The sequence below is a fragment of the Podarcis erhardii genome, assembly GCF_964252035.2.
Source record: "Podarcis erhardii genome assembly, chromosome: 4".
Lineage (NCBI taxonomy): Eukaryota > Metazoa > Chordata > Lepidosauria > Squamata > Lacertidae > Podarcis > Podarcis erhardii.
In genome coordinates, this window is record NC_138508.1 from 59,242,606 (window position 1) to 59,266,145 (window position 23,540).

The following is a 23,540-nucleotide window of genomic DNA, read 5'->3' on the forward strand; positions in this document are numbered from 1 at the left end:
GCATCTTCCCTCTGCGAACTCGGTTTGACCATTGTGCCTTGGAAGCTTATGGATCAGGGGCAGCATGTCCCGCTTCCCCACTTGGTGGAATAAGCCATGGAAGTAAATAAGTTGGGGTGGGTGGGTGATAACAGTTTTCCAAAGGTCTGAAAGTCAGGATTAAACCCTGTGGAGGCCCCTAGGCAGTAAAATCTCTGGGGAGCCCTCACAAATTATCTCCTAATACATTTTTTTATTTTACCAACCAACAATTTTAATAAACCAATTTTACTACACAAAAGAAACAGTATTTATTTTGATCCATTGTTGTGGGGCCCCTAAAAGGAATGGGGCTCATAGGCCGGTGCCTACTCTGCTTATTTGGTAATCTGGGTTTGGCTTGTTAACAGCTGTGTGTGATACCTTTAAAACTAACACATTAAATTGGAGGAATAAGTTATGTTACTATATATATATATATATAGTATATATATATATATATATATATATATATATATATATATGTTATTCTCCTTTCTTTTTCCTTTTCTCCTTCTTACTACCAAGTGTTTGACAGTAACCTATTATGTATTGATGATATGATAAAACAGAAAAGCAAATAAACATTAAAAACAACAACTAACTAACACATTCAGGCTGTAGTCGTCTATGAGTGCCATCCCCATGGAATTTAGTGGGACTTATTTCTGAGTGTGGTTATTGTGACATCAACCCGCACTAGAAAGTGTGACAGCAGGGACCCCTCCAAAACCAAGGTGAGACACTTTTCAGTTGAGATAGGTGCTAGGCGCTTACACAGCTCCTGTGTTTTCCTGTTCACACCTTTGCAAGGGAGAGAACGCTGGGAAGAAAACCAGAACTACTTGTCCCTGCTCTTGTGTCATTAAACAGTTGCCTCTTGGTCCCACACATATGACCTTATTGCCCCTGCCTACATGACCTCCTTGGCCACAGGCCCAGGGGCTACCTGTCCCCACTGCCAATAAAGGTGGCACCTGTTTAATGGCCCTGGCTCTTGCTCAGGGGCAAGAAGCTGTTGCCTCTTTCTCGGCCTGAGAGAGTCGACCAAGGGTGAGCTCCATGGAGAGCCTCTGCTCCATCAGCCGCCTTGGCAGGAGGACAGCAGGGGGCGGGGCTCCGCTCCAGGCCGAACGAAGGGGCGGCGCCGAGCTCGCGCTGTTGCTCCTGCTGCTGCCGCCGGCTGGCAATTGTTCCAGGAGCCTCGGCGGCCGCCAGAGAGAACAGCCAGCCAGCCAGCCGACGGGCAGAGAGAAGGCGGCCACCATGAGCAGCCAGAAGTGCGATGTGGTCGTGATCGGGGCAGGCATCTCAGGTCAGTGGCGGGGCGAGCGCGAAAGCATCTCCGCGCCGGAGGGAGAAGGGGCGTGCGCCTCGCTCGGGTAGTGCCAGGGCTGTCCCCAATCCAGCCGCTGGGTTATACTGGGTTAAACTGGCTGGGAAACACTAATATCCCTCGCAGAGACTGGCGAAGCTGCCGGGTGCCCCGTCCCCGCCAGAACGCAGACGACTTTGCTCTTTTCTCCGAATGGTTGGATAACGCGCTCTTGCGCAGCAGCCGCCCGGGCAGCCTGTTCCATATCAAACGAGGGGCGCCGGCTGCTCCTAGGAGTCTCCCCCCCCCCCGTCCCCCGACTGCTCTTTCTCACCAGGGACGATCTGTCTGGCTCCCTCAACAAGGATGTCTGCAGGCTGGGGATATCCTAGCCTCGCTTAATGCCGGTGGCACCTTATTTTGGGCAGAAGCACTCCCAAGGCCGTGCCCATAATTTCGTGTTTTGTTTTGTGGTACCCAGATGCGTGTCATCTTAGATCCAAAGGGATCATTGGCAAGGAAGGCAAACTGTCTTGCCCCAGACCCTGTTGCGGAAGCACCCAATAAGCGCCTTGGAATGCTTGCCCTGGGCTCCTTTGGGAGCCTTTAATTAATTAATTAAAGATGATAATGAATTGCATGGTTAGAGTGGAGATCTGGCCAGACGGGAGACGTTTTGAGGCAGATCCCTGTTGTGCCTTTATTTATTAGTTCCGCTGGAGCTATTGGATCCATTCTGGTTGCCACCACTAGTAACATGACCCAAATAAATTGCCACTCTTTGTACCCGCAGTAGCATCAGTAGTAACAGGAGATGGTGATGATGAGATCAAAAGAGGCAAGCAGAAGGAGCAGTGAGAAAAGTGCCTCCATGGTACTTCCATAATTCTGTTTTCCTCTTCTCTTAAAGGGAAGCACTAGAGTGAGGAAGAAAAGGCTTATTGAAGGGAAAGGATGGAGAGATGCCTTTAAGGCATTTAAGGAGGGAATGAGGCTTAAAACTTATACACTGTTAAGGGGTAGGGGGGAAAATGGATTGCTGTCTGCTCTTACCTTTACAGAATATTTTTTTGGGGGGCTGAGATGTTCCTGCCTAAAAACTGTAGATTAGGGTGGGGCAGCAATCTGAAGTGAAGCAAGGTCTTTTTCTAGGTCAGTCACAGTGCAATCATCTACATGCCTACTCAGAAGTTAATCCCACTAAGTTAAATTGAATTTATTCCCAGCTAAGGGTTCCACCTGGAAGTAGGGCCCATCAAACTCAGTGGTGCTCACGTCTAAGTAGACATGCATAGTACTGCACTGGTAGTGTCACGATCTTATTACATTTCTAATCTTATCTCCATCTGTTACAGTAGAGGATGTCTGCTTTTTTATAAGCAAAAAATTAGTTAGGTTCCCCCCCCCTCCAATATTCTGAGAGCTTTTGCTTTTGGATCTGTTTTATACACTACTAACTTACCTGCTGGAAATTGTGACAGTTTCCTGATTTGTCTCTGTGTTAGGCTTATATTATAATTTCAGATTAGGGGTTGTTACTTTGTAGTCTGCATGATGATGTGCCATAAAACTCCAAGGAACCTGCTTACCTAACGTCATGCATTTACTGTTCTCTAAACTCATTTTATGACAGTTTCTGTGGCTCTAACAGGTCCATGACAGGTCAAATCTCAACAGGTGCAATTTTCCCCAGGTGAGATATGCAGTGGTGGAGAGGAAGGCCTTTCAAATTTCTGCCATGCAGCTGGTAAAAGACATAGGCCATTTGTCATAAAAATGGCTACCATATATGCAACCATAAGGGCAAATTTATAGCTTTGTATTTTTTGTTGGGCTTAGCGATTTCTGTCTTCAAAAGTCTAGTCTGGAAAACTAGAAGTGGCCTTTCTTTCTCCAGATATTTTATTGCCAATTTGAGCTAAATGCTGTCTACGTACATAGGCAAAGAGTTGGCTTCTCTTTCTGCCTCTAATATCAGCAGTCACTAAGTCAGAACTTTTAAATAAAGGGTTGGCACTTCTGTGGCAAAATTGCCTCAGAAACTTTGTCTACCATTACCGCTCTTTCAAATCTTCTGTATTTCACTTTTGGCAGAAATCTTGACTATCAAAGCAACAGGTTACCACCTATAACACCTAACACTTTTCTGAAAGCACAAATCCTTTTATTATATTGACTGAAGGAGGCTAGAGGTTTGATATGGGTCGTGAGGGTTAATGAGCAACATCCGACAAAAAAGTCTTTGAAGTTAAGATTTGCAATTTCAGATTTACATGCTCCTATAATGTTCCAGCAGATGCTAAGAGAACAAAAGGATCATTTTTGAAGGTGAATGATGAAGTATAGTATGCACTTTTCAGTTCAGTCAACAGCTCTGCTTAGTAGTATCAGGTGCATGTCAGACACTTCAATAATAATAATAATAATAATAAATTTTATTTATATCCCGCCCTCCCCAGCCGAAGCCGGGCTCAGGGCGGCTAACAACAATCAACAATCAAACCATCAGATATTCACACATTCTAAAAATATTACATTATAAAACTTCAACCCTTGTCCCACTTTAATTCCTCCTACCCCACTCTAGTAGACTTTGGCTGCATTGCACACCATTAATTCAAAGCACATTAAAAATACATGCTTACCCCCAATGAATCCTCAGAAATGTAATTTACCCCCCACAGAGCAACAATTCCCAGCACCCTTAACAAACTACTGTTCCCAGGATTATTTTTTTGAGGGGGGGGGGAAAATAATTTGCTTTTAATGCCTGCTGGTGTATGCAGCCTTTATGTTCTGAAGACCTACCTGAGGCAGTAGCGGGCAGGAGGTTCAGAGGAGATGGGAATGGCTTTAAAGAGTTAAATGTACATTGGAGGCTTAAAACTTTTAGGTTTGATTAAAGTGTATTAAAGTGTAAAATGTATTTTTCTCTCTCACTGTTTTCATAGAATGGCCATTTAGACCAGCCCCCTGCAATGCATAAATCTTTTGCTCATGACCCTGAGATTAAGAGTCTCATGCTCTACTGACTGAGCTATGGGAAGGGATGAGGAATAGAGGAAACATGGATGCATGAGCTGTTGAAAAGGTTTAGTTGGGCGACTGCACCACAATCTTGCTTCAACTTAAATTGTATTTGTGGTTGTTGAACCAGCTGCCATGCATTCAGACAGCAAGAACAAGCTAGCCAAGTGCTCATATCCTGATATGCCTTTAAGGGAAGGATGTTTACTCATTGAACCGAGGCAAAAAGAAAAAGTCCAGCAAGCTTTCAGTAGATGGTAATCATTCACATCATTCTGGGTGAAGAGTTACTGCTGGACTGTTGTGAAGGAGATTGAAAAGTGTGTGTTTTTCCTCATAGATTAGGTACATTCTTCTTCTCTGGCGATCTCTCGTAGCAGAGTAAGATTGTCTTCCATAAACAAAGCTTTAACAATGAGTCCGTAGGTGACTGTGGAGGCCAATTCTGGATCCACACATCCTTCCACAGTGGGGACATTGGTTATCGGGCAGGAGTTGATCACGGTGTGGATTTGCCAAGCGTGCCTTCCTCTTAGCACATTTCTCCCTTGTGTTTGAGGGTCTTCAAAACCCATGACACCTTTGGTAAAGGCTGTTCTCCAGTTGGAGCGCTTGCAGGCCAGTGTTTCCCAGTTGACGGTGTTTATACTACATTTTTTTAGATTTGCCTTGAGAGAGTCTTTAAACCTCTTTTGTTGACCACCAGCATTATGCTTTCCATTTTTAAGTTTGGAGTAGAGTAGTTGCTTTGGAAGATGATAACCAGGCATCTGCACAACATGAACAGTCCAACAAAGTTGATGTTGAAGAATCATTGCTTCAACACTGGTGATCTTTGCTTCATCCAGTACACTGATATTAGTTCGCCTGTCTTCCCAAGAGATATCCCAACCATCCTAAATATCATCGCAGAAGCTTACGAAAAGCTTGGTCTGTCGCTCAACATCCAAAAAACAAAAGTGCTGCACCAACAAGTACAAAATAACCCCTCTGCAGCGCCACAAGTCCAACTCAATGGTGTAATGTTGGAAAATGTTGATCACTTCTCCTACCTAGGCAGTTATCTTTCCACAAGGGTCAACATTGATGCCAAAATCCAGCACCACCTGAGCTCTGAGAGTGCAGCTTTCTCCCGATTGAAGTGCAGAGTGAGGACCGGGACATTCGCAGGAAACCAAAATGCTTGTTTACAAAGCTATTGTACTACCAGCCTTACTGTATGCTTGTGAAACATGGACCACTTACAAACGCCATCTCCAACTTCTCAAAATTAGGTACATATTTACTTCCCAGTATAAGGGACCTAATGTTTTGACTTTGGGTATTCCAAAAATAATGTGAGAAAAAAACATTTTCTAAGCAAATTGTCCCTTTGGCTCAGGACATACAGATTCCCAGGCATGAATATCATCAGATGTCCTTTATCATTCGGTGTGGGAAGAGGAACTTAGCATTTAACTTTCCTAAATCCCTTTTGTAGTATAATATATATTTTGGAAAGTAGATGTATCTGACTCTAATGCTGACATTTTTCTCTCAAAGAATGGACTTAATAAGCTTCAGTCACCAGAAGCATGCTGGGCAACTCTGTCATTATTCAAACCACCTAAATTTAAGACTGATTTTGGGTTTTAAACTCAAAGCTTCAGGTAACCTTAAACGTACTCAATACAGGAAATAGAACCTTGCACAATGTTGAAAGTGGCTTTGTGTTCTGCCAAAACATCCTCACAGTGTTATCAGTTGGTGCTGTTAGGTGACTGCAAGGTAGCCAGGAAACATGTTTGAAGGACCTACAAAGGACCTGTACTTAAATGTGTGGAGAGAAGCCATGGTTCCCTGCCCACTTCCAGGTTTAGCCTTCTTTCAAAAGTAGAGTTCAGTTCATGGCTCTGGCTGCAGCCTGATAGTAAGAGGCAACTTTCCAGTTATTGCTGGCTTCCAACTCCCATCAGCCTCAGCCAAGAGGCCGGAATGTTGTGAGCTGCAGTCCAAGTAATATCTGGAGGGCATCAGCTTGAGGAAGGCTGATGTGAGCTGTGAAACTCATTTGTGTACTCAGTGGTGGGTGGGTGTGTTCAAATAGCACCAACTCTGTTCACAGGAGAACACTTCTCTAATTCATGATCCTCCCAATGTATTCATAGACCACAGTCTGCCTTCCTTCCTTCTGGAAAGAAAACTGGATATAACTGGGTGAGATGTCCCGCTACCACTAATTAGTCTTTAAATATTATAACAGGGCAGTTGCATTCTTATCATCTTATTGGGCCATGAATATAAATTTGACAGTGATCTGAGACAGAATTTAAGCAGCACACCAGGACCTGAGAGAGACAGAGTGATGTCTGATTTCTGTTTGAATCCAAGGCTGCAGCTATGGGGGAAGCAAGGCCCTCTTGGGGTGTTAATGCTGCGAACCCCTCCATGGTAGGCTCAGGTTGTATATATGTGTAAATAAACCATGTATCCTTAAAAACACCACAGTCCACACAGAACACTGTTTTTCCAGAGTTCCCAACTACTGCATGTCTTTAGTTAAACACAGAGATAATTTAGGACCCCAAAACAATCTGTCAAAGTTAGAAAAATGAAATGAAGAATCAAAGGCGTGTGAAACTGTTCAGTTGAGCAATTTCAGTGCTACCTTATTAACAGAATTTTGCTGACCGACAGTGAGTAAGAACAGAGATCAAAGTATCTGATGCCAAGTTCAATATCTCAGCTGAAACCCAGTAATCAGATTGTTTATATTATGCAGACTGCTCTAATGATCCCAATGCTATTAAATCCAAGTTTCAGGCAAAGTAATGCAATAAAGCAGAATGTTGGGGCTTTGAAAGGAGATCTAAGCTTGGGGAAATTATAACAGGACAGTTGCATTCTTATCACCTTATTGGGCCATAAATATAAATCTGTCAGCATTTTTAATGGCTACTGTTCAAAAGCTGACACTGCATTTTGAAGGCAAAACTCCAGGTAACATTAAACTTGCTCAATACAGCAAATAGAGCCTCGCACAATGTTTGTGCACTATGTAAACACCCTCACACTATTATCACTTTGTGCTGTTAGGTAAGGTAGCCAGGCAACATTTTTGAAAGATTTATTTGCTGCATTCTCTTTACAAATAATTTATAATAGTATTTCTTAAACAAAATGAACTGTTCTTGTCACTTTCCCCAGAGAGAGAGAGAGAGAGAGAGAGCGCGAGCGCACTGTGATTGGGAACAAGGACCCTTCTAACCCTTGGATCCAGCAAGTGTTAAACTATAAGTGAGACTAGCTTCTTGGTGAGGCAGTCAGCTGGGTGATGAGCCATTAAGGGGAGCAAAGAAAAGGGGCTCTGTGTGAGATGGCATATGAGTGGGGCCTTCCATCAACTCGCAGATAGTTAGAAGGACAAAGGCAGAGCAGAGAGCAGAGAGTTTCAGTGATTTGAGCCAGAATTTAAGCAGCACACTAGGAACTGAGAGAGACAGTGTGATGTTTGATTTCTGTTTGAATTCAGGGTTGCAGCTATGGGGGAGGCAAGGCCCGCTTGGGGTGTCAATGCTGCAAACGGTTGTATGTATGTGTAAATAAACCATGTATCCGGAAAATACCACAGTGTCCACTGTGCTTCATTCTATGGGAAACAAGAACAAGGGAGATTGTGGTAACACACATACACCTTCCTCCAACTGGTCATGGGTAATAGACTGTTTCTGAACTGTGGGGTATCCTTGATTGCTCCCTTGATCTCTGGTTAATTGGCCTTTTCCTTAAGGGTACCGGTGGGTGAGGAAACCTTTCCAGTGCTTGGAATGGAAACTAGGTATGGTAATTATCACTCTGTGGGTAATAAGCTACTCAGCAGTTTGCATCAGTTCCAATTATATTGTCATTTATATTGCTGATGGCCAGATTCTGGTAGAAACATTCAATTTTAGGCATCTCTGTGATGTCACAAGTACCCATACTATGAAAATTCACACAACCTCATTTATCTGGTAGTTTCAGAGAGCTCATGCAAGTATGCTGTGTTTTCACTAATGCTGCTAATGCGGCTGTACAAGACTATTTCCTTTGGTGGAAAGCACAGATCAGTCATTCCTGCTATAGAATATCTATGCAGTATATTACCATATTTTTCGCTCTATTGGACGCACCCGACCATAGGACGCACCTTGTTTTGCGCACCGACCCTTCTCGCTCTCCAGGCTTCAGCGAAAGCAACGCGAAGCCTCCGGAGCGCAGAGGGAGCACTCCCTCTGTGCTTTGGAGGCTTCGCGTTGCTATCACCGAAGCCAAGGAGCCTGCATTTGCTTCATAGGACGCACACAAATTTCCCCTTAATTTTTGGAGGGGAAAAAGTGTGTCCTGTAGAGCAAAAAATATGGTAATTTGCCAGCACACCAAGAAGAAGTGTCAAGACAACCAAATGTGGATAAATAGGTTATATTTACTAAATATAACAACTTGTGGATCTGCAAAACAAATTAAATAGTCACATTCGGCCAATGTAACCAAATCAAATTAATTCTGGGCAGGTGTTCATTAATAGAGGGGGCAATTTCTATCCCCATCATCTGGGCAAGTTAACAGCTGCACATTGTGTGCATGCAGCAAGATTTCCTAATATTACTCCCTCCCCGCTGCCTGGACCTTGAGTGTAAGAGCCAAACAGGCACACTGTGGCCCATTGACCAGCATTCACCCCATTGTGTCTGCCAGGCCAAAGGGCACCCCACCCCCAGCACCTGCCAACAGTGACCAAGGGATGCCCACAACCCAACACTGCCTTAGGTACGTGTTCTGTTCTTTCTGAAATCTTCTCACCTGTCCAGAGTACATGCCAACTAACCATATTGAAGGAACACCACTTCAAGAGTGGTGTGGAGTCAGTAAAAAAAGAGAAGACCAGGAGCCAATTACAGTCTCAAAAAAAAATCCTACCCAGCCCCCGGAAAACAGATGACTAGCCTGTAGGCCCATGCTGCAAAAAGGAGGGAGGGTGCTGAATAAAGAAGAGGGAAGCGTGCAGGGTGGAGTAGGCCTAAATAGCCTGTCACCACCTCTCTCCCCATTGGGCAAAATTGCCCTCGGACCATTGTTCTCCCCTAGGGAGATACCACCTCTCTTCTTTTTCCAGGGGAGGAGGATTGTGGCAAATTCATCCCTGCCATAAATGGCGTGAACGGCATTCTTATTTCATATGGGCACATAGTTTGCCTAGCATCTCGGGTAACTTGTTCTTTTAGATTTGAACCTCACAGGCCTTCCTTTCTAGCACAGCATTAAGCCCATTCTTGTCTATCACCTGCAGTTCCTCTTTATACATGATATCAAGTTTCAGATAAGGCTCTGAATCCAATCTACAGAGTTTCCAGCCTCTGAAGCAGCTGATTAAACAATTTGTGCAACATGCTGTAATTGCCTAAATAGCTCATAATGCTACAATATCAATTTGGTTTCAGCGTTGGGTAGCTGCCAAGGAAATATCTAGTATGACAACTTGCACAATCTCTTTTTGATACAGCTATGAAGGTCAAATTACCTGAAGCAACAGAATACATTCAGGTTTTATGGCATCACATTTCTTATTGTTTTGGAAGAAAAGGCTGTGTTCTCAAAATGGGGCATTGTCTCTGGGCACCCTCCAATATCTTTGAGGGACAACTAACTAGATATTGTAACCCTGAGCAGTGAAGCTAGAAAGTAGCTTAAGTTTTTTCTTGACCTGTGTGGCCTTTACCACTAAATATTGTGTTCTCTAGACCTATGCAAATGTTTGGACTGTTTACAATGTTATACAGTGGTTCTGCTCCTTTCTCCTGGGCCGTTTCTAGAAAGTGGTGTTGGGGGATGAGTGTTCAGACCCCTGGGCTCTCACATGTAGGGTGCCTCAGGGTTCCGTCCTTTCCCCCATGCTTTTTAATATCTATATGAAGCCGCTGGGAGAGATAATCAGGGGTTTGGGCTGGGTGTTCATCAGTATGCAGATGATACCCAGCTCTACCTCTCTTTTAAATTAGAACCAGTGAAGGCGGTGAAGGTCCTGTGTGAGTGCTTGGAGGCAGTTGGAGGATGGATGGCAGCTAACAGATTGAGGTTGAATCCTGACAAGACAGAAGTATTGTTTTTGGGGAGACCCTGAGGGAGCAGGTACACAGCCTGGGAGTCATTTTGGACTCACAGCTGTCTATGGAGGTGCAGGTCAATTCTGTGTCCAGGGCAGCTGTCTGCCAGCTCCATCTGGTATGCAGGCTGAGACCCTACTTGCCCACAGACTGTCTCGCCAAAGTGGTGCATGCTCTAGTTATCTCCTGTTTGGACTACTGCAATGCACTCTACGTGGGGCTACCTTTGAAGGTGACCCAGAAACTGCAACTAATCCAGAATGCAGCAGCTAGACTGGTGACTGGAAGTGGCTGCCAAGATCATATAACATCGGTCCTGAAAGACCTACATTGGCTCCCAGTACGTTTCTGAGCACAATTCAAAGTGTTGATGCTGACCTTTAAAGCCCTAAATGGCCTCAGACCACCCCCATCGTTCAGCCCGGACACTGAGGTCCAGCACCAAGGGCCTTCTGGCGGTTCCCTCAATGAGAGAAGTGAGGTTACAGGCATCTCGGTAGTGGTGCCCACCCTGTGGAACGCCCTCCCATTAAGGAAATAAACAACTATCTGACTTTTAGAAGACATCTGAAGGCAGCCCTGTTTAGGGAAGTTTTTAACATTTGATGTTTTATTGTGTTTTTAATGTTCTGTTGAAAGCCACCCAGAGTGGCTGGGGAAACACAGCCAGATGGGCGGAGTAGAAATAATAAATGATGATGATGATGATTGAAAATAGGCTCTGCCTCCAACATACACCATGTTCAGTTGAATGTCTGCATGGACTCTATATACTTAATACCGAATGTGCCATAGACAATCTACATAGAACACTGTTTTTCCAAAGTTCCCAACTACTGCATGACTTTAGTTCAACACAGAGACAATTTAGAACCCCAAAACAATCTGTCAAAGTTAGAGAAATGAAAGGAAGAATCAAAGACATGTGAAACTGTTCAGTTGAGCAATTTCAGTGCTACCTTATTAACAGAATTTTGCTGACTGACAGTGAGTAAGAACAGAGATCAAAGTACTTGATGCCAAGTTCAATATCTCAGCTGAAACCCAGTAATCAGATTGTTTATATTGTGCTGACTGTTCTAATGACCCCAATGCTATTAAATCCAATTTTCAGGCAAAGTAATGCAATAAGCAGAATGTTGGGGCTTTGAAAGGAGATCTAAGCTTGGGGAAATTGCTTTCTAGCTGTGAACAAAAGAGGCTTACCCTCTCTAGTTCCCCCATTGTGCATCACATAATTTTTTGTTTGTCTCTGTATATTCTAGTGAACTGCAAAGTTTATTGTGCTTATGCTTTCAAGAAAGTGCTTGACTTGCAGGTTAGCCTGTAAATAACAAGGGTCTGATTTGATCATGAACTCAAAGAAAAACCAGCTGCATGGGGCTGGCCTATGCACTTGCCAAAAGAGGCATTTGTCAAGTATGCTGATGAGGGTGCCTCATAAGTAAGTAACGCAGGGTGTCATCCTACTAAATCATACTCTGAATAGACCTATTGAAATGAATGGACAAAACTAACTTAGGTTCATTAATTAAAGCAGGTCAGTCCTATATGGAGTACATACATTGGGCTGTATTTAACTAAGTTTTACTAATAGGAGGACTCATTGAAGTAACTGACCTTAGTTGCTCTTATCCATTAATTTCAATGGGACTACTCTGACTATGACCTATTCTGAATAGTTGCAAAAATATCTGTGACCAGCCTTACCAAACAGGTACCAGTAATTGTAGCTGAACACAAGCTAGTTTCCCAGTGTATATCTAAAGTGGGTACATTACCTAATTGGACATAAACTCAATGGCTCCACAGTCAACGGTTATTTGATTATCAATTATTGTGCTTTCTGTGGTTTGACTATGTAAAGCTTTTCACCATTGTGGTGATTTGTGAGAGTGTAGCTTCCCAGTTCACCTTAATTTTTAGAGGTGTTTTTAATGTCTCACTTGAGCAGCAGATATTGTGTTAAGTATGATTTAGTTGTGAAATTACTTCAGAGTTCCAAATTAGGCCTGAAGTGGCTGTTCTCTAGAGTGCTTAGAAGAGAAAACAATCTGGAGGAAAGTCTTCTGCGTGAAACTGTCTTTAAACGTTTTGAGACATTTAAGTGTTGTATACTGTCTGACTGCGCTTTTTAGAAAACACTTCTATTTTTATCTGCGGGCAAAACTGTCTTGGATGTTCAGAACAAGCTGGGACACACACACACACACACACACACACACACACACACAAATGAACTTCCTCCCACACTTGTTTAGCATCTCCTTGGCTGTCTCTGTGTGCTTCCCTTTCCTTGGAGAAGTGAATGCATTGCACATGTAGGGACAGAAAGCAGACAGATTTCCTTACAGAGGTAGATGCCTGGGAGCCGTTTCTGACATTCTCAAGAAGCGTGGGAAGAGGAAGGACCACTGATTTGTATTCTCTCCCCCCCCCCCCCGGCTGCTTTGGAAAGTATGAAGCATCTCTGTGACCCTGACCTTGGATGGTTTGGAAAGATGAAATTCCAGACAGGCTCTTAGTCCAAAGGGGGGGGTGTGTGGAGAGGAAATGCTTGTTCTTGGCCCCAAAATCAAGCATCTTAGTTTTTGCAAATGGTTTTTAGTCTAATTCATTAATGTCCCAGTCTTTGGGGCTCATGCTTGAAAAGATGCTTCTAAAAGTGCCATTCAGCATGCCTTTTGATGCCTTCCTTGACCTCATTTCACCACCTGTTTGGGATTGGTGAAGGAGTTTGCAGCCACTAATAGGTCACAGATGCTAAGAATAAGGCCCGGTGGTATAACAGAAGAAGCTGGTATTGGATGAGCCATGGAGCTCATTTAGCCATGGAGGCAAATGGGCAAGCAAAAGGCGTAAAGAGGAAGCTTCCAATCAAAGGGATGAATGGAGAAGATGATTGTTGAGTTAAAATTGTAGAAAATATTGGCCAAGGGAATGAATGGATATTGTCAGATCACATGTGTATATACTTCACTAACCAAACCTTCTGTCAAGTTCCTTTCATATACAGCAATATTACTTACACTTTTATATTTTATAACTGCATAAAGTTCATCTTTAAAGGTGAGCCTAACTGAGAGAACCCGTGTAATGTTCATCTTATTTTATCTTTCTGATGTTTTGGGTAGATAAATGATTGAATCTAAAATTCTGATTGATGAAAGATGAACCACCAGGAATCCAACAGGCCAAAATCTGAGCTTGGTTAATAATTATGATTGCTGACATTTCAGTCAGACAGTAATTTGAATACAGATTATTCTGTGATAGGGAAGCAGTCTTTGCAGATTAAATTTCCATTGTAAAAGCCCTTAGAAGCCAGTCTTTAAGGGGATGCAATTTTATAGCAGGTTGCCATAGTTACTTATGAAGGCTTATTGCATTTCCCTTGCTTCACCTCTTTCTAAATGTTGCAGTGCCCTTTGTGCAAATAAGATCAATCCTTGTCAATTCTTAGTTGTTTTTATTAATTTTGCTGTCACTGCAACTCTTGGAGAAATTTGAGTTAAAGCTGCTGAGTTGCCACAGGGCACCCAATGGCTAAATTCGGACATCATGCCAAGCCATGGTTTACTGTGCAAATTATGGATCTATAGGGTAATGCAATGAAGAAAGTAACATTTTGTAGCACTGGAACTGGAAACAAAAATAAAAGCAGTTAAGAGAGTATGCAGTGAGATACTGCATAGAACTTAAGCACAGAATATTTTTATGTGATTGCTTCACTGTTCTTCATAAAATTGCATGTTTAACTTCCATTTGCGGAACTGAAGCTGAGGGAGGTAATCTCAATATATATTGCTAAATATCAACCATCAAACAAGAAAAATATGCCAGAGAGCATGTGCCCTAATATTGTGTATGTGTGAAATTATTATTAGGGTTAGGTATGGGAGATGCATTTAGCTTCCTGCCATGTAATATATTAGAATGATTATTCTCCTTCAAATAGATAAGAAAGGTGGCATAGCTAGGAAGTGCTCTCATTTGTCACACTGCATCATTGGAGTCCAAAGACCTTCCCAAGCACTTGCCCTGAATTATGTACAATAAGGGCCTAAGAAGAGCCTGCAAGATCAGGCCAAGGTCCCATATAGACCAGCAGTCTGTTCTCACAGTGGCCAATGAGATGCCCATGCAAAAGCCTGTAAGCAGGACGTGAGTGAGACAATGATGTATTCTCAAGTGAACACCATCTGATGAACAATTGACTATGTCCATCCATGGCAACAGCATTCCAGATTTCATAATGGCATTTTAACACTGGCTAAGGAGCACTTCACTATTCAGTCTTTGTAATTGGGAGGTTTAAACCTCTGAAATATTTAATGAAATCCATTTTCAAGGTTGACTCTTATTTCATGTAGCTGGGAGTACTTTGCGGTGGTGGAGGGAGCGTAATGCATCCTTCTGTTTGCTCTTTAGGTCTATCAGCAGCCAAGTTGCTGTTTGACTCGGGATTGAGTGTTGTGGTCCTGGAAGCCCGTGACAGGGTTGGAGGTAGAACATTCACAGTCAGAGTAAGTATTCCTGTCTTATCTCTTTTATTCATTCATTCACAAAGCATCACAAAATGATGCTCAAATTGGCTCACAACAAAGAAAACAGGAATGCATTTCAAAATCAAACATTGCAAACTATTTCATAATAGCATAATAAAACAGCAACACAATAGCAAATATTGCAACTCCAAAAAACATTGCAGTACTGTATAGCAACATTACATTAACAGTGTTACACCTCCTGGCAAACAGCAAAAATAACAAGAGATTCTAACACTGTTTCCTGGTCCTTGAAACCCCAGTCCCGTGATGTTGTTCACAGTTCCCCTTTTGCAGCAGTTTCTTACAAGGCTTCCAGCGGCAGGAGGTAGGGTAGCTGAAAACTCCTCTCCCATGGTGTTATTTATTACATTTGTATCACAACTTTCTTTCCATCATGGAAGGTGTGGTACATAGGGTTCCATGGCAGTCTCCCACCAAAATGCTAGCCAGGCTTGTACCCAGTTCGCATCAACAGGTTTCTGTACCAAAAGCCTTCAGCCCATGCACTGCACTGCTGCAGAAATTGTGTGTGTGTGTGTGTGTGTGTGTGTGTGAGAGAGAGAGAGAGAGAGAGAGAGAGAGACAAACTCTTATTCCACCAACATTAAAAAATATTTTCATCCCATGGCACAGAATTGAGGGCAAAAATGAAGAATCACAAGTTTTGTCTGATAGCCATTTGCCAAGAATGTTTCCTTTGTTCCCTTCTCTGCCAGAATAAGCATGTCAAATATGTGGACCTAGGAGGGGCATACGTGGGGCCAACACAAAACCGTGTCTTGCGACTATCTAAGGAGCTGGGACTAGAGACCTATAAAGTGAATGAAGTAGAACATCTCATTCACCATGTCAAGGTATGACTGGAACTTTTTTCTGAATGTGTATGTTTTTGGAATTAGGATGGTGGCTCATAACATCTTTATTGGAATCCCTATATAGGATAAAGATCAATGTTTAAGCCTAACTAGGGCTATGTATAATCATTCTTTCTGCAAGAAGTTGGGAGTTTGACTGGATCAAGTGATCTAATCTGATTGTGGAATCAAAATAATTTGATGGATTATTGCAGTATTAAATAATATGATTAACTGTAGTGATACCATGTTGAAATTTGATCAGGTATGTAACCAAGATGCAGAATTAAGCAATGAGGTGGCTGTTATTTCCTGGGTTTTGAAGTGTTTAATGCCTTCTAAAGAGATATGCAAAATTCTGTTAGATGCAGAATTTCAGGCAGTTCAAACATGCTGGCATCATCTAGTTGGGATATTTGCAGTAAAGGGTAGCAATATTTATCTTATTATTTTAAGTGTCCCTTCCCCTCAGTGCTGTGCAAGTGTAGTTTCCCAGTAGCAGCTCTGCTGTATCTGAGTGAGCCTTGGAAGAAAACCTAATTGGTCTTTTCTTAGATGAATGCCCAGTGGCAGACCTGGTTATACTGGGAGATTTTAATACCTGGATAGCTTTCTAATTATGTCTCAAAGGCCATCCCAGCATATAATGCTAAATGATTAAGCATGGGCCAGCCTGATTACTATATTACGAATTCAGTTTCATTTTCTTGAATGGGGAAAGGTTAATGTTGACCGCCTGGACCATTTTACCTGTATGTCAGATAAGGGCGGAAATATTAATCATCATGTTATTACATTACATTGTATTTGGCAGTATCTCACTAACTTTTACAGTTGCAATAAGGGCAGATAGTGATCATCCTTGAACGGAAATGGTTTATAAACCCTCTGGCTTCGCAGATATTGCAAATGCTGCCCAAGGTAGAAGTAGACAGATGGACTCACGTTTGAACTGGTCATTCACTTTTGCATTGGGTGTTCAGGCCTGTGGTTGGGCAGAATGCTTGCTGTAAGTAAGGAATATTGAATCTGGATCTTGTGCATCAGAGAAGCAACAGGAGCCTGCAAATATGGTGGGCAAGTTCAAAATTCAAAATGTGAAGTTCAGCCATCCATTTGCCTCCAAATAGCTCTTTCATTCACCTTCCTGTTTCTTACTCTACTGCCTAATCTGCACATTTCTCTTAGTCCCATTGTGTCTAAGTCTGGTGTCCCTTGGCTCCCTTCCTTTTAGTCTGGCCCACATAACTACTTCTCTTCCTGGGACCTGTGGGTCAGTATTTAATCCCAGGCAGGCAGAAAACTTTCCATTCTGACAGTTTAGTTCTCTGAGCAGTTGCAATATTTGTGAACATTTGAGCCAATTGGTATCCGAGGCTTTGCTGCCTTGAGCACAATCCAGTATAGATTAGGTTATAGCAGTTCTTTCCTTTAGGTGGAATGACAAAAGCTAAATATCACTCAAAGTAACAAACAAAACAGTGTCTACCAAAAGGTCAATATATATTGATAGGAGCAAAGAGTTATTAGGGAGAACTATGATCAGTCTGTTTTCCAAGCAAAAACCACTATAACATACATACTGGTATATTACAGGTAAAATGTTTGTTTAAGTAAATGTTCTATGCATACCCCAGTGCATTTAAGTACATTTACCATTTAAGCTCCATCATTACCACATCAGCAGGCCAGGAATTACTGGCTTGGTAATACTGTGTGTAGGCCCACCGACATGTAGCAAGTGCATGATGGGATATGTGTGGGATGTTAAGCATTCTACATGGGGCTGGCTTTATGTGTTTTGGCCCTTAAGTGATGTTTTATTGGTGTACTAATCAATAAATATGAGACAAATTATTGAAAAGTGTTGTTTGCTAACTGGCGCCAAGGCATTGTAATCAATGGATTGCACCTAGGAGACATGGGCTTCATTTCTAGTTCAGATATGAGAGTGTCATTCACCATATTAAGCTTACTTTACATCTGTATAACTGGAATAATAATTACCTTATTTATTTTTTAAAATAACAAGGGTTTTGCAGGATTTTGCATACCTGCAAAATGTTTTTTCTAAAAAAAAAAAGTTTAGGGGTACTCTCATTTTGACTCAAGAAAATCACCATTTTATAGTTCAAATCCGGGAAAATAAATACAGTAAATGGACAAAACTTCAAAGATCCACAAAATGTTTATGGGTATGCGTACCCCTGCGTACCCACAGAGAAAAGTACTGCCTGTCTGACGATCCAATATGGGAATGATGTCATACTTTCAGATTAAAACATTAGTGGATGCCTTTGCAAGAAATGTTATCTTTGAAAGTTTTAATGAGGGTCATGTAAAACCAGTGCATTTCTCTGGGGGTATTCAAGGGTATGCAACCTTCACCTTTCCCACCATATGTTAAAAGTGTGGCAATCACTGTAATAACTTCATGGTGGGTACCAGCACTATTTTTCTTATTAAAAAGCACTGTATAAAAATCTTTCTGTTTCTTTTCTGATGGTGAATACTTCAGAGTTGATTAAGTTCACTAACTGAGGTGCCTCTTTAATTCAAGGAGTATGAATTACTTCTAATACCAATTAACAAAATAATTTCAGACCAGGATGGACTGTATGTTAGAAAATAATTATTATGCTATGGAATAAGCGGCTGAGTGGAGGCAAATAGGAGGGTCCACTGTGATTTTTCTTAAGAGATTATTCTCTCCCTCTCATTCTCTCTCTCTCTCTCTCTCTCTCTCTCTCTCTCTCTCTCTCTCTCTCTCTCTCACACACACACACACACACACACACACAAACAAACAAAACACACTACACAACACATTTTTTATTCAGAGAAGGCTTCTTTAGATAATTAAAATGTACATAGTGGGGGGGGGTGTGTGTGACAAAACATTTGTGTCACTCAACTAATGAAGTCATGGTCCCTATCCTGTGGGAGGAGCTTGTGATGGTGATATTCTTGCAACCACATTCTGCTCTGCCCTCACAGGAATCCTAGTGGGGAGAAATAATCAAGCAACAAAGCATTGGAGGGAAGATACCTGGTTCCAATGCAACAAATAAGTTACAGCTGCACAATTGTTTTTATAAGACTGATCTTCTGGGTATGGTATGCTTGGGTATGGTGTATCTGTGTTCTTGCTTAGCCCATTGTAGTCTGGAGAAGATGGGCTACTCTGGTCGCAGTATTTAGATTTGGAAAACTTATTTGCAGAGGGTTGGACTATGATAATTCTCTGCTGGAGATTTGGCCATTTGATGTCTCCTATGCTCCACCTATGTAGTTGTAAGTAAATTCGTACATCACAAAATGGCAAAAGTCACCAGTGGGCTCCTCCAAAGGAAACCAAATGCAGGCAATTGCTTGCTGCTCAGAGAAGTGGGGTGAGGAAAGCAATATAATTTTACATACACTTTCATGAGTATGAATAGGGCATGTGGTAGTCTGGGGACTTTTGAAATAAAAATATGGAGTTTTTTTGCCTTCTGCACCCTTCCACCTACCTTACCATGGGGGGAAATTAACACCTCAATCAGTTCAAAATGTATTCTTCAACAGATGATGAATATCTTATCTGCAAACATGTATATATTTCTTAATTAAGAGGGTAGGTTATTATTTTCTCTAAGTTTCCTCTTCCCTTCCTCTTTTGGTTCCCATAAAATATTAACCAAAGCCACAAATCTGTCTCTATGTAAAGTGCATAGCCTACCTTCTTCCTTGGCTCTAACCATTGAATTACAACTTTTCAAGTCTCTCTCAAGCCTTGTTCATTTTCATTCCTGCTCTGGAACTGTTTATTAAAATGTTGTTTGCCGTCTTCTTGTTTATGAATAAAATATGCAAAGCAGCTGGAGCATTCAGACTTAATTAGCCCCAAAGTATGTGATTGCTGTATTGGAACACATTCAATTTTGTGGCATCTCTTTTATGGCTGGAGATACATGTGTAAGAGTTAAATACTCTGATTTATTCTCATCCTTGACATGCTCCATAAAATAAATGGCCATTTCCATGTGCAGAGATCAGAGTAGAACAGCTTAAATGGATTTTAAATGACTGGGTGAAATTGCTTTCGTTTTTCATTTTCAAACTTTTCTTTGGAGACCTGTTCTAATTAAAGCATAAATATTAGAGTCAAGATGACTTAAGATGTTGTCATCCTTCTCAGGTTTTCCCCAGCCACTGGAACATGGGCCTTTTCTAAAAGCTGAAAATAAGAGCATATAAAAAGAATTATGCAGGGTCCGACCAGAGTCCCATCCTGTCCCCACAGTGGCCAGACAGATATCAGAAAGAGCTTCCCCACTTGATACTCAGGTATTCAGAGGCACACTGATATGAGAGGTAGTAACGGTAAAGGTAAAGGTACCCCTGACTGTTAGGTCCAGTCATGGACGACTCTGGGGTTGCGCGCTCATCTCGCTCTATAGGCCAAGGGAGCCGGCGTTTGTCCACAGACAGCTTCTGGGTCATTTGGCCAGCATGACAAAGCTGCTTCTGGCGAACCAGAGCAGCGCACGGAAACACCGTTTACCTTCCTGCTGGAGTGGTACCTATTTATCTACTTGCACTTGACGTGCTTTTTGAACTGCTAGATGGGCAGGCGCTGGGACTGAGCAACGGGAGCTCACCCCATTGCGGGGATTCGAACTGCCGACCTTCCGATCGGCAAGCCCTAGGCTCAGTGGTTTAGACCACAGTGCCACCTGCTCCAGCCATACATCATGAAATAAAAATTTTAAGATGTTCAACCTCATCAGCCCCTCCCCATTTCTCTCTGGGAATAGATCACCCACAGGGGCATCTAAGGTGGTTTTCATTCCACAAACAGTGCTAGACAGATAAAATTCTTGTAAGACGTTCCAAGAACTTGTATTTTTTCCAGTAAAGTAGAACATATTATTTCAGGTCATCCAATTTGTCTTTTCCAATACTGTGTACTTATTCAAGCAGGCCAGGTTTGCTATTCCTTGTCTCCATGGTTTTGCTTTTACTACTTTCCTTTGAATTCAATTTCTAAAGACTTTAAGCTAATAAAAAAATGTACCTGCTTTTTATGTGCTGTATGTACAGTTGATATTTCTAGCCTCTCAGGGGTTTTTCATAAAGACATAGATGCAAAGGCAATGAATTATAACAGCTGCACATTTTACATATGCTGGCTACCTTTCACCAAAGATTATTGTTAAAGACACTAAATAAAATGAGACATAACACTGATCCACAAAATCTCTCCTATCAAATGATTCCTGTTCTGATCAATCTATTAACATTCTAAATCATATTATCTTGCTTGTGTAGCAGTTCATTTCAATTAATTTGCCACTTTAACTGGACACTTAATCAAATACTTATTAAAATTTGATATTACATGCACACAAGCAGCATAATCTACAATCCAATTAAGACAAAAGCGGGTGGCAGTTTGGCTGTTTTGATGGAAGCAGGGAGGCCAACCTAGCCTAAATCCTTTTGCACTGACTTACAGTACAGATTTTAGCTAATGTGTCCATTTCTAATGCTATGTCCTTTATGTGTATGCCCTGAATATTTTAAACTAATAAATGGGGCTATCAGCAAAGCTCACTGATGTGTGTTACGAGTTCCTGAATTATTCTGCTTCAGATTTAGAATCCAAACCGGAGAAGAAATCCTGGCTCACCCCCTGCCCAAAGGTCTCCATCCATCCTGCATTCACCAGCAGCAGTGCCAGCAGTTGGAAGCCCTTGGGTCTTTTCCAAGGGCTGTCAGAGAGGCAGACCTCCCTCCTTCACCTTTGCTACAGACAGAGTGTTGCTGATCTATATGTTAAAGGGAAGTTTGGGGGATATGTAAATAAGTTGGTTTGGAGCATACTGTAGGAAGCTACCTTCTACCAAGTGAAGTCTATCTAGTTCAGTGTTGTTGACAACAACTCTTTGAGATTTCAGAGGTCCCTCCCAGCCCTACCTGGAGACGCTGGGGACTGAGCCTGGGACCTTCTGCATGCAAAACAGGTCTGTACCATGGAGCTATGACCCTTCCCCAAAGGCCTTTAAGGTATAAGGTATGGATTGGCTCAGAGTTTTCCATCTTAGGAAACTGCTCAGCTAGTGTGATACAAATCCAAGCTGTGCCTATCATTGCCATTTAAAAATCTCATCCAAAGATGGTCTGCAGGAGGTTCAAGAAGGGCAGCTGAGGAGTAATGGAGGACTTTCTCCTCCTCTTCCAGTGTCAGCTGCAAGTGCCAAAAAAGGTGGAGGAGGTGCTCCTGCCCTGGTTGGTTGGCTGCCTACATGTATGATTCAAAGATGAGTTATTTGCATCAACTTGGACAGAATCTGTGTGTTTTTTTAATGGCAGTCTCAAGGACTTGTTTTGTATATTCATTTGAGAGAGCTGTTCTCTAAAACGGATCTTCTATATTGAATTGCATCCTTTTTTCAATCAAAATAGAGGAAAATAAGCAAATGGATTTGAGTGGGGTTTTTCCCTTGCTTCTTCTGTTTTGCAGGGCAAATCTTATCCGTTCAAAGGCCCTTTCCCTCCAATGTGGAATCCCATTGCCTATTTGGATTACAACAATTTGTGGAGGACAATGGATGAAATGGGGAAGGAGGTAAATGCCAGCTTATTGTCCAGACTGGTGACATCTGTCAGAAGCCTTTCATTTGAGCTTCAGTGCCCATAAGCCATGGGTAGGCAAACGAAGGCCCGGGGGCTGGATGCGGCCCAATCGCCTTCTAAATCTGGCCCACAGATGGTCCGGTAATCAGTGTGTTTTTACATGAGTAGAATGTGTGTTTTTATTTAAAATGCATCTCTGGGTTATTTGTGGGGCATAGAAATTCATTCACCCCCAAAAAATATATAGTCCTGCCCCCCCACAAGGTCTGAGGGACAGTGGACCGGCCCCCTGCTGAAAATGTTTGCTGACCCCTGCAGCCCTCCATCCTGCTCCAGAATACACTCATTTCTCTCTCACACCCCTTTGCAGTACAAATTTGCCTTTGACCCCTTTCCTGCACTGCTGGGTTGGTATTTTTCTGCTATCTGGAAGTGGTCAAGTCACTTACAGGGAAGCAGACATACAAATCTAATTTCAAGATAAAGAAATAATCAATATAACCCTTTGAAGGTTTCTTTGTGTAATAAAAACAATCAAAATTAACAAACAATAAATACTGCAATCCTATGCAGTATTTATTTGTAGGTCTTTGTTTGTAGGTCTCATTAAACTATGCAGGACTAAATAAATATATAGGCTATAAATAGCATAAGAATTAATTCGAAAAATGCAGAAATAAAGCAAGACAAATAAAAGCCAATCCATTTCATAGTTCTAAATGGCTTATTCCAAAACAAAAACAAAAACGCAGAATGAGTCTTCATGTTTAGCAATAAATGAATGGGCTCCTATCGCCCCTCTCCTCTTCCATTTCCTCTTCCATTTCACCTAAGCACAGCTTGATGTTAGGTCTGAACTAGGAAGTGAAGTTAGTTTTTTAAATTATGGTTTATCTGAACAAGCAAGGTCCATAAGAAATGGTTGGAAGTTGGCTTGTTAGGATAAATCAAAGTTCAAACTAAACAGCATTTATCTCACTTTGGATATAATGGCAGGCCATGTTCAATTGAAATTGGAGACTATGTTTTTTAT

General features: G+C 42.0%; 1 protein-coding gene across 1 annotated transcript in view; it reads left to right on the forward strand.

Moving 5' to 3' along the window:
* Positions 1-1,065: 1,065 nt before the first annotated feature.
* MAOB (monoamine oxidase B) overlaps positions 1,066-23,540 on the forward strand; it is a 37,071-nt gene continuing 14,596 nt past the window's right edge. Inside the window, exons 1-4 of the mRNA XM_081858589.1 lie at positions 1,066-1,333; positions 14,914-15,008; positions 15,749-15,886; positions 22,395-22,499. Coding sequence (XP_081714715.1) covers positions 1,081-1,333; positions 14,914-15,008; positions 15,749-15,886; positions 22,395-22,499 — 591 coding nt within the window. The 5' untranslated portion in view covers positions 1,066-1,080. The remainder of the gene's footprint in view (positions 1,334-14,913; positions 15,009-15,748; positions 15,887-22,394; positions 22,500-23,540) is intronic.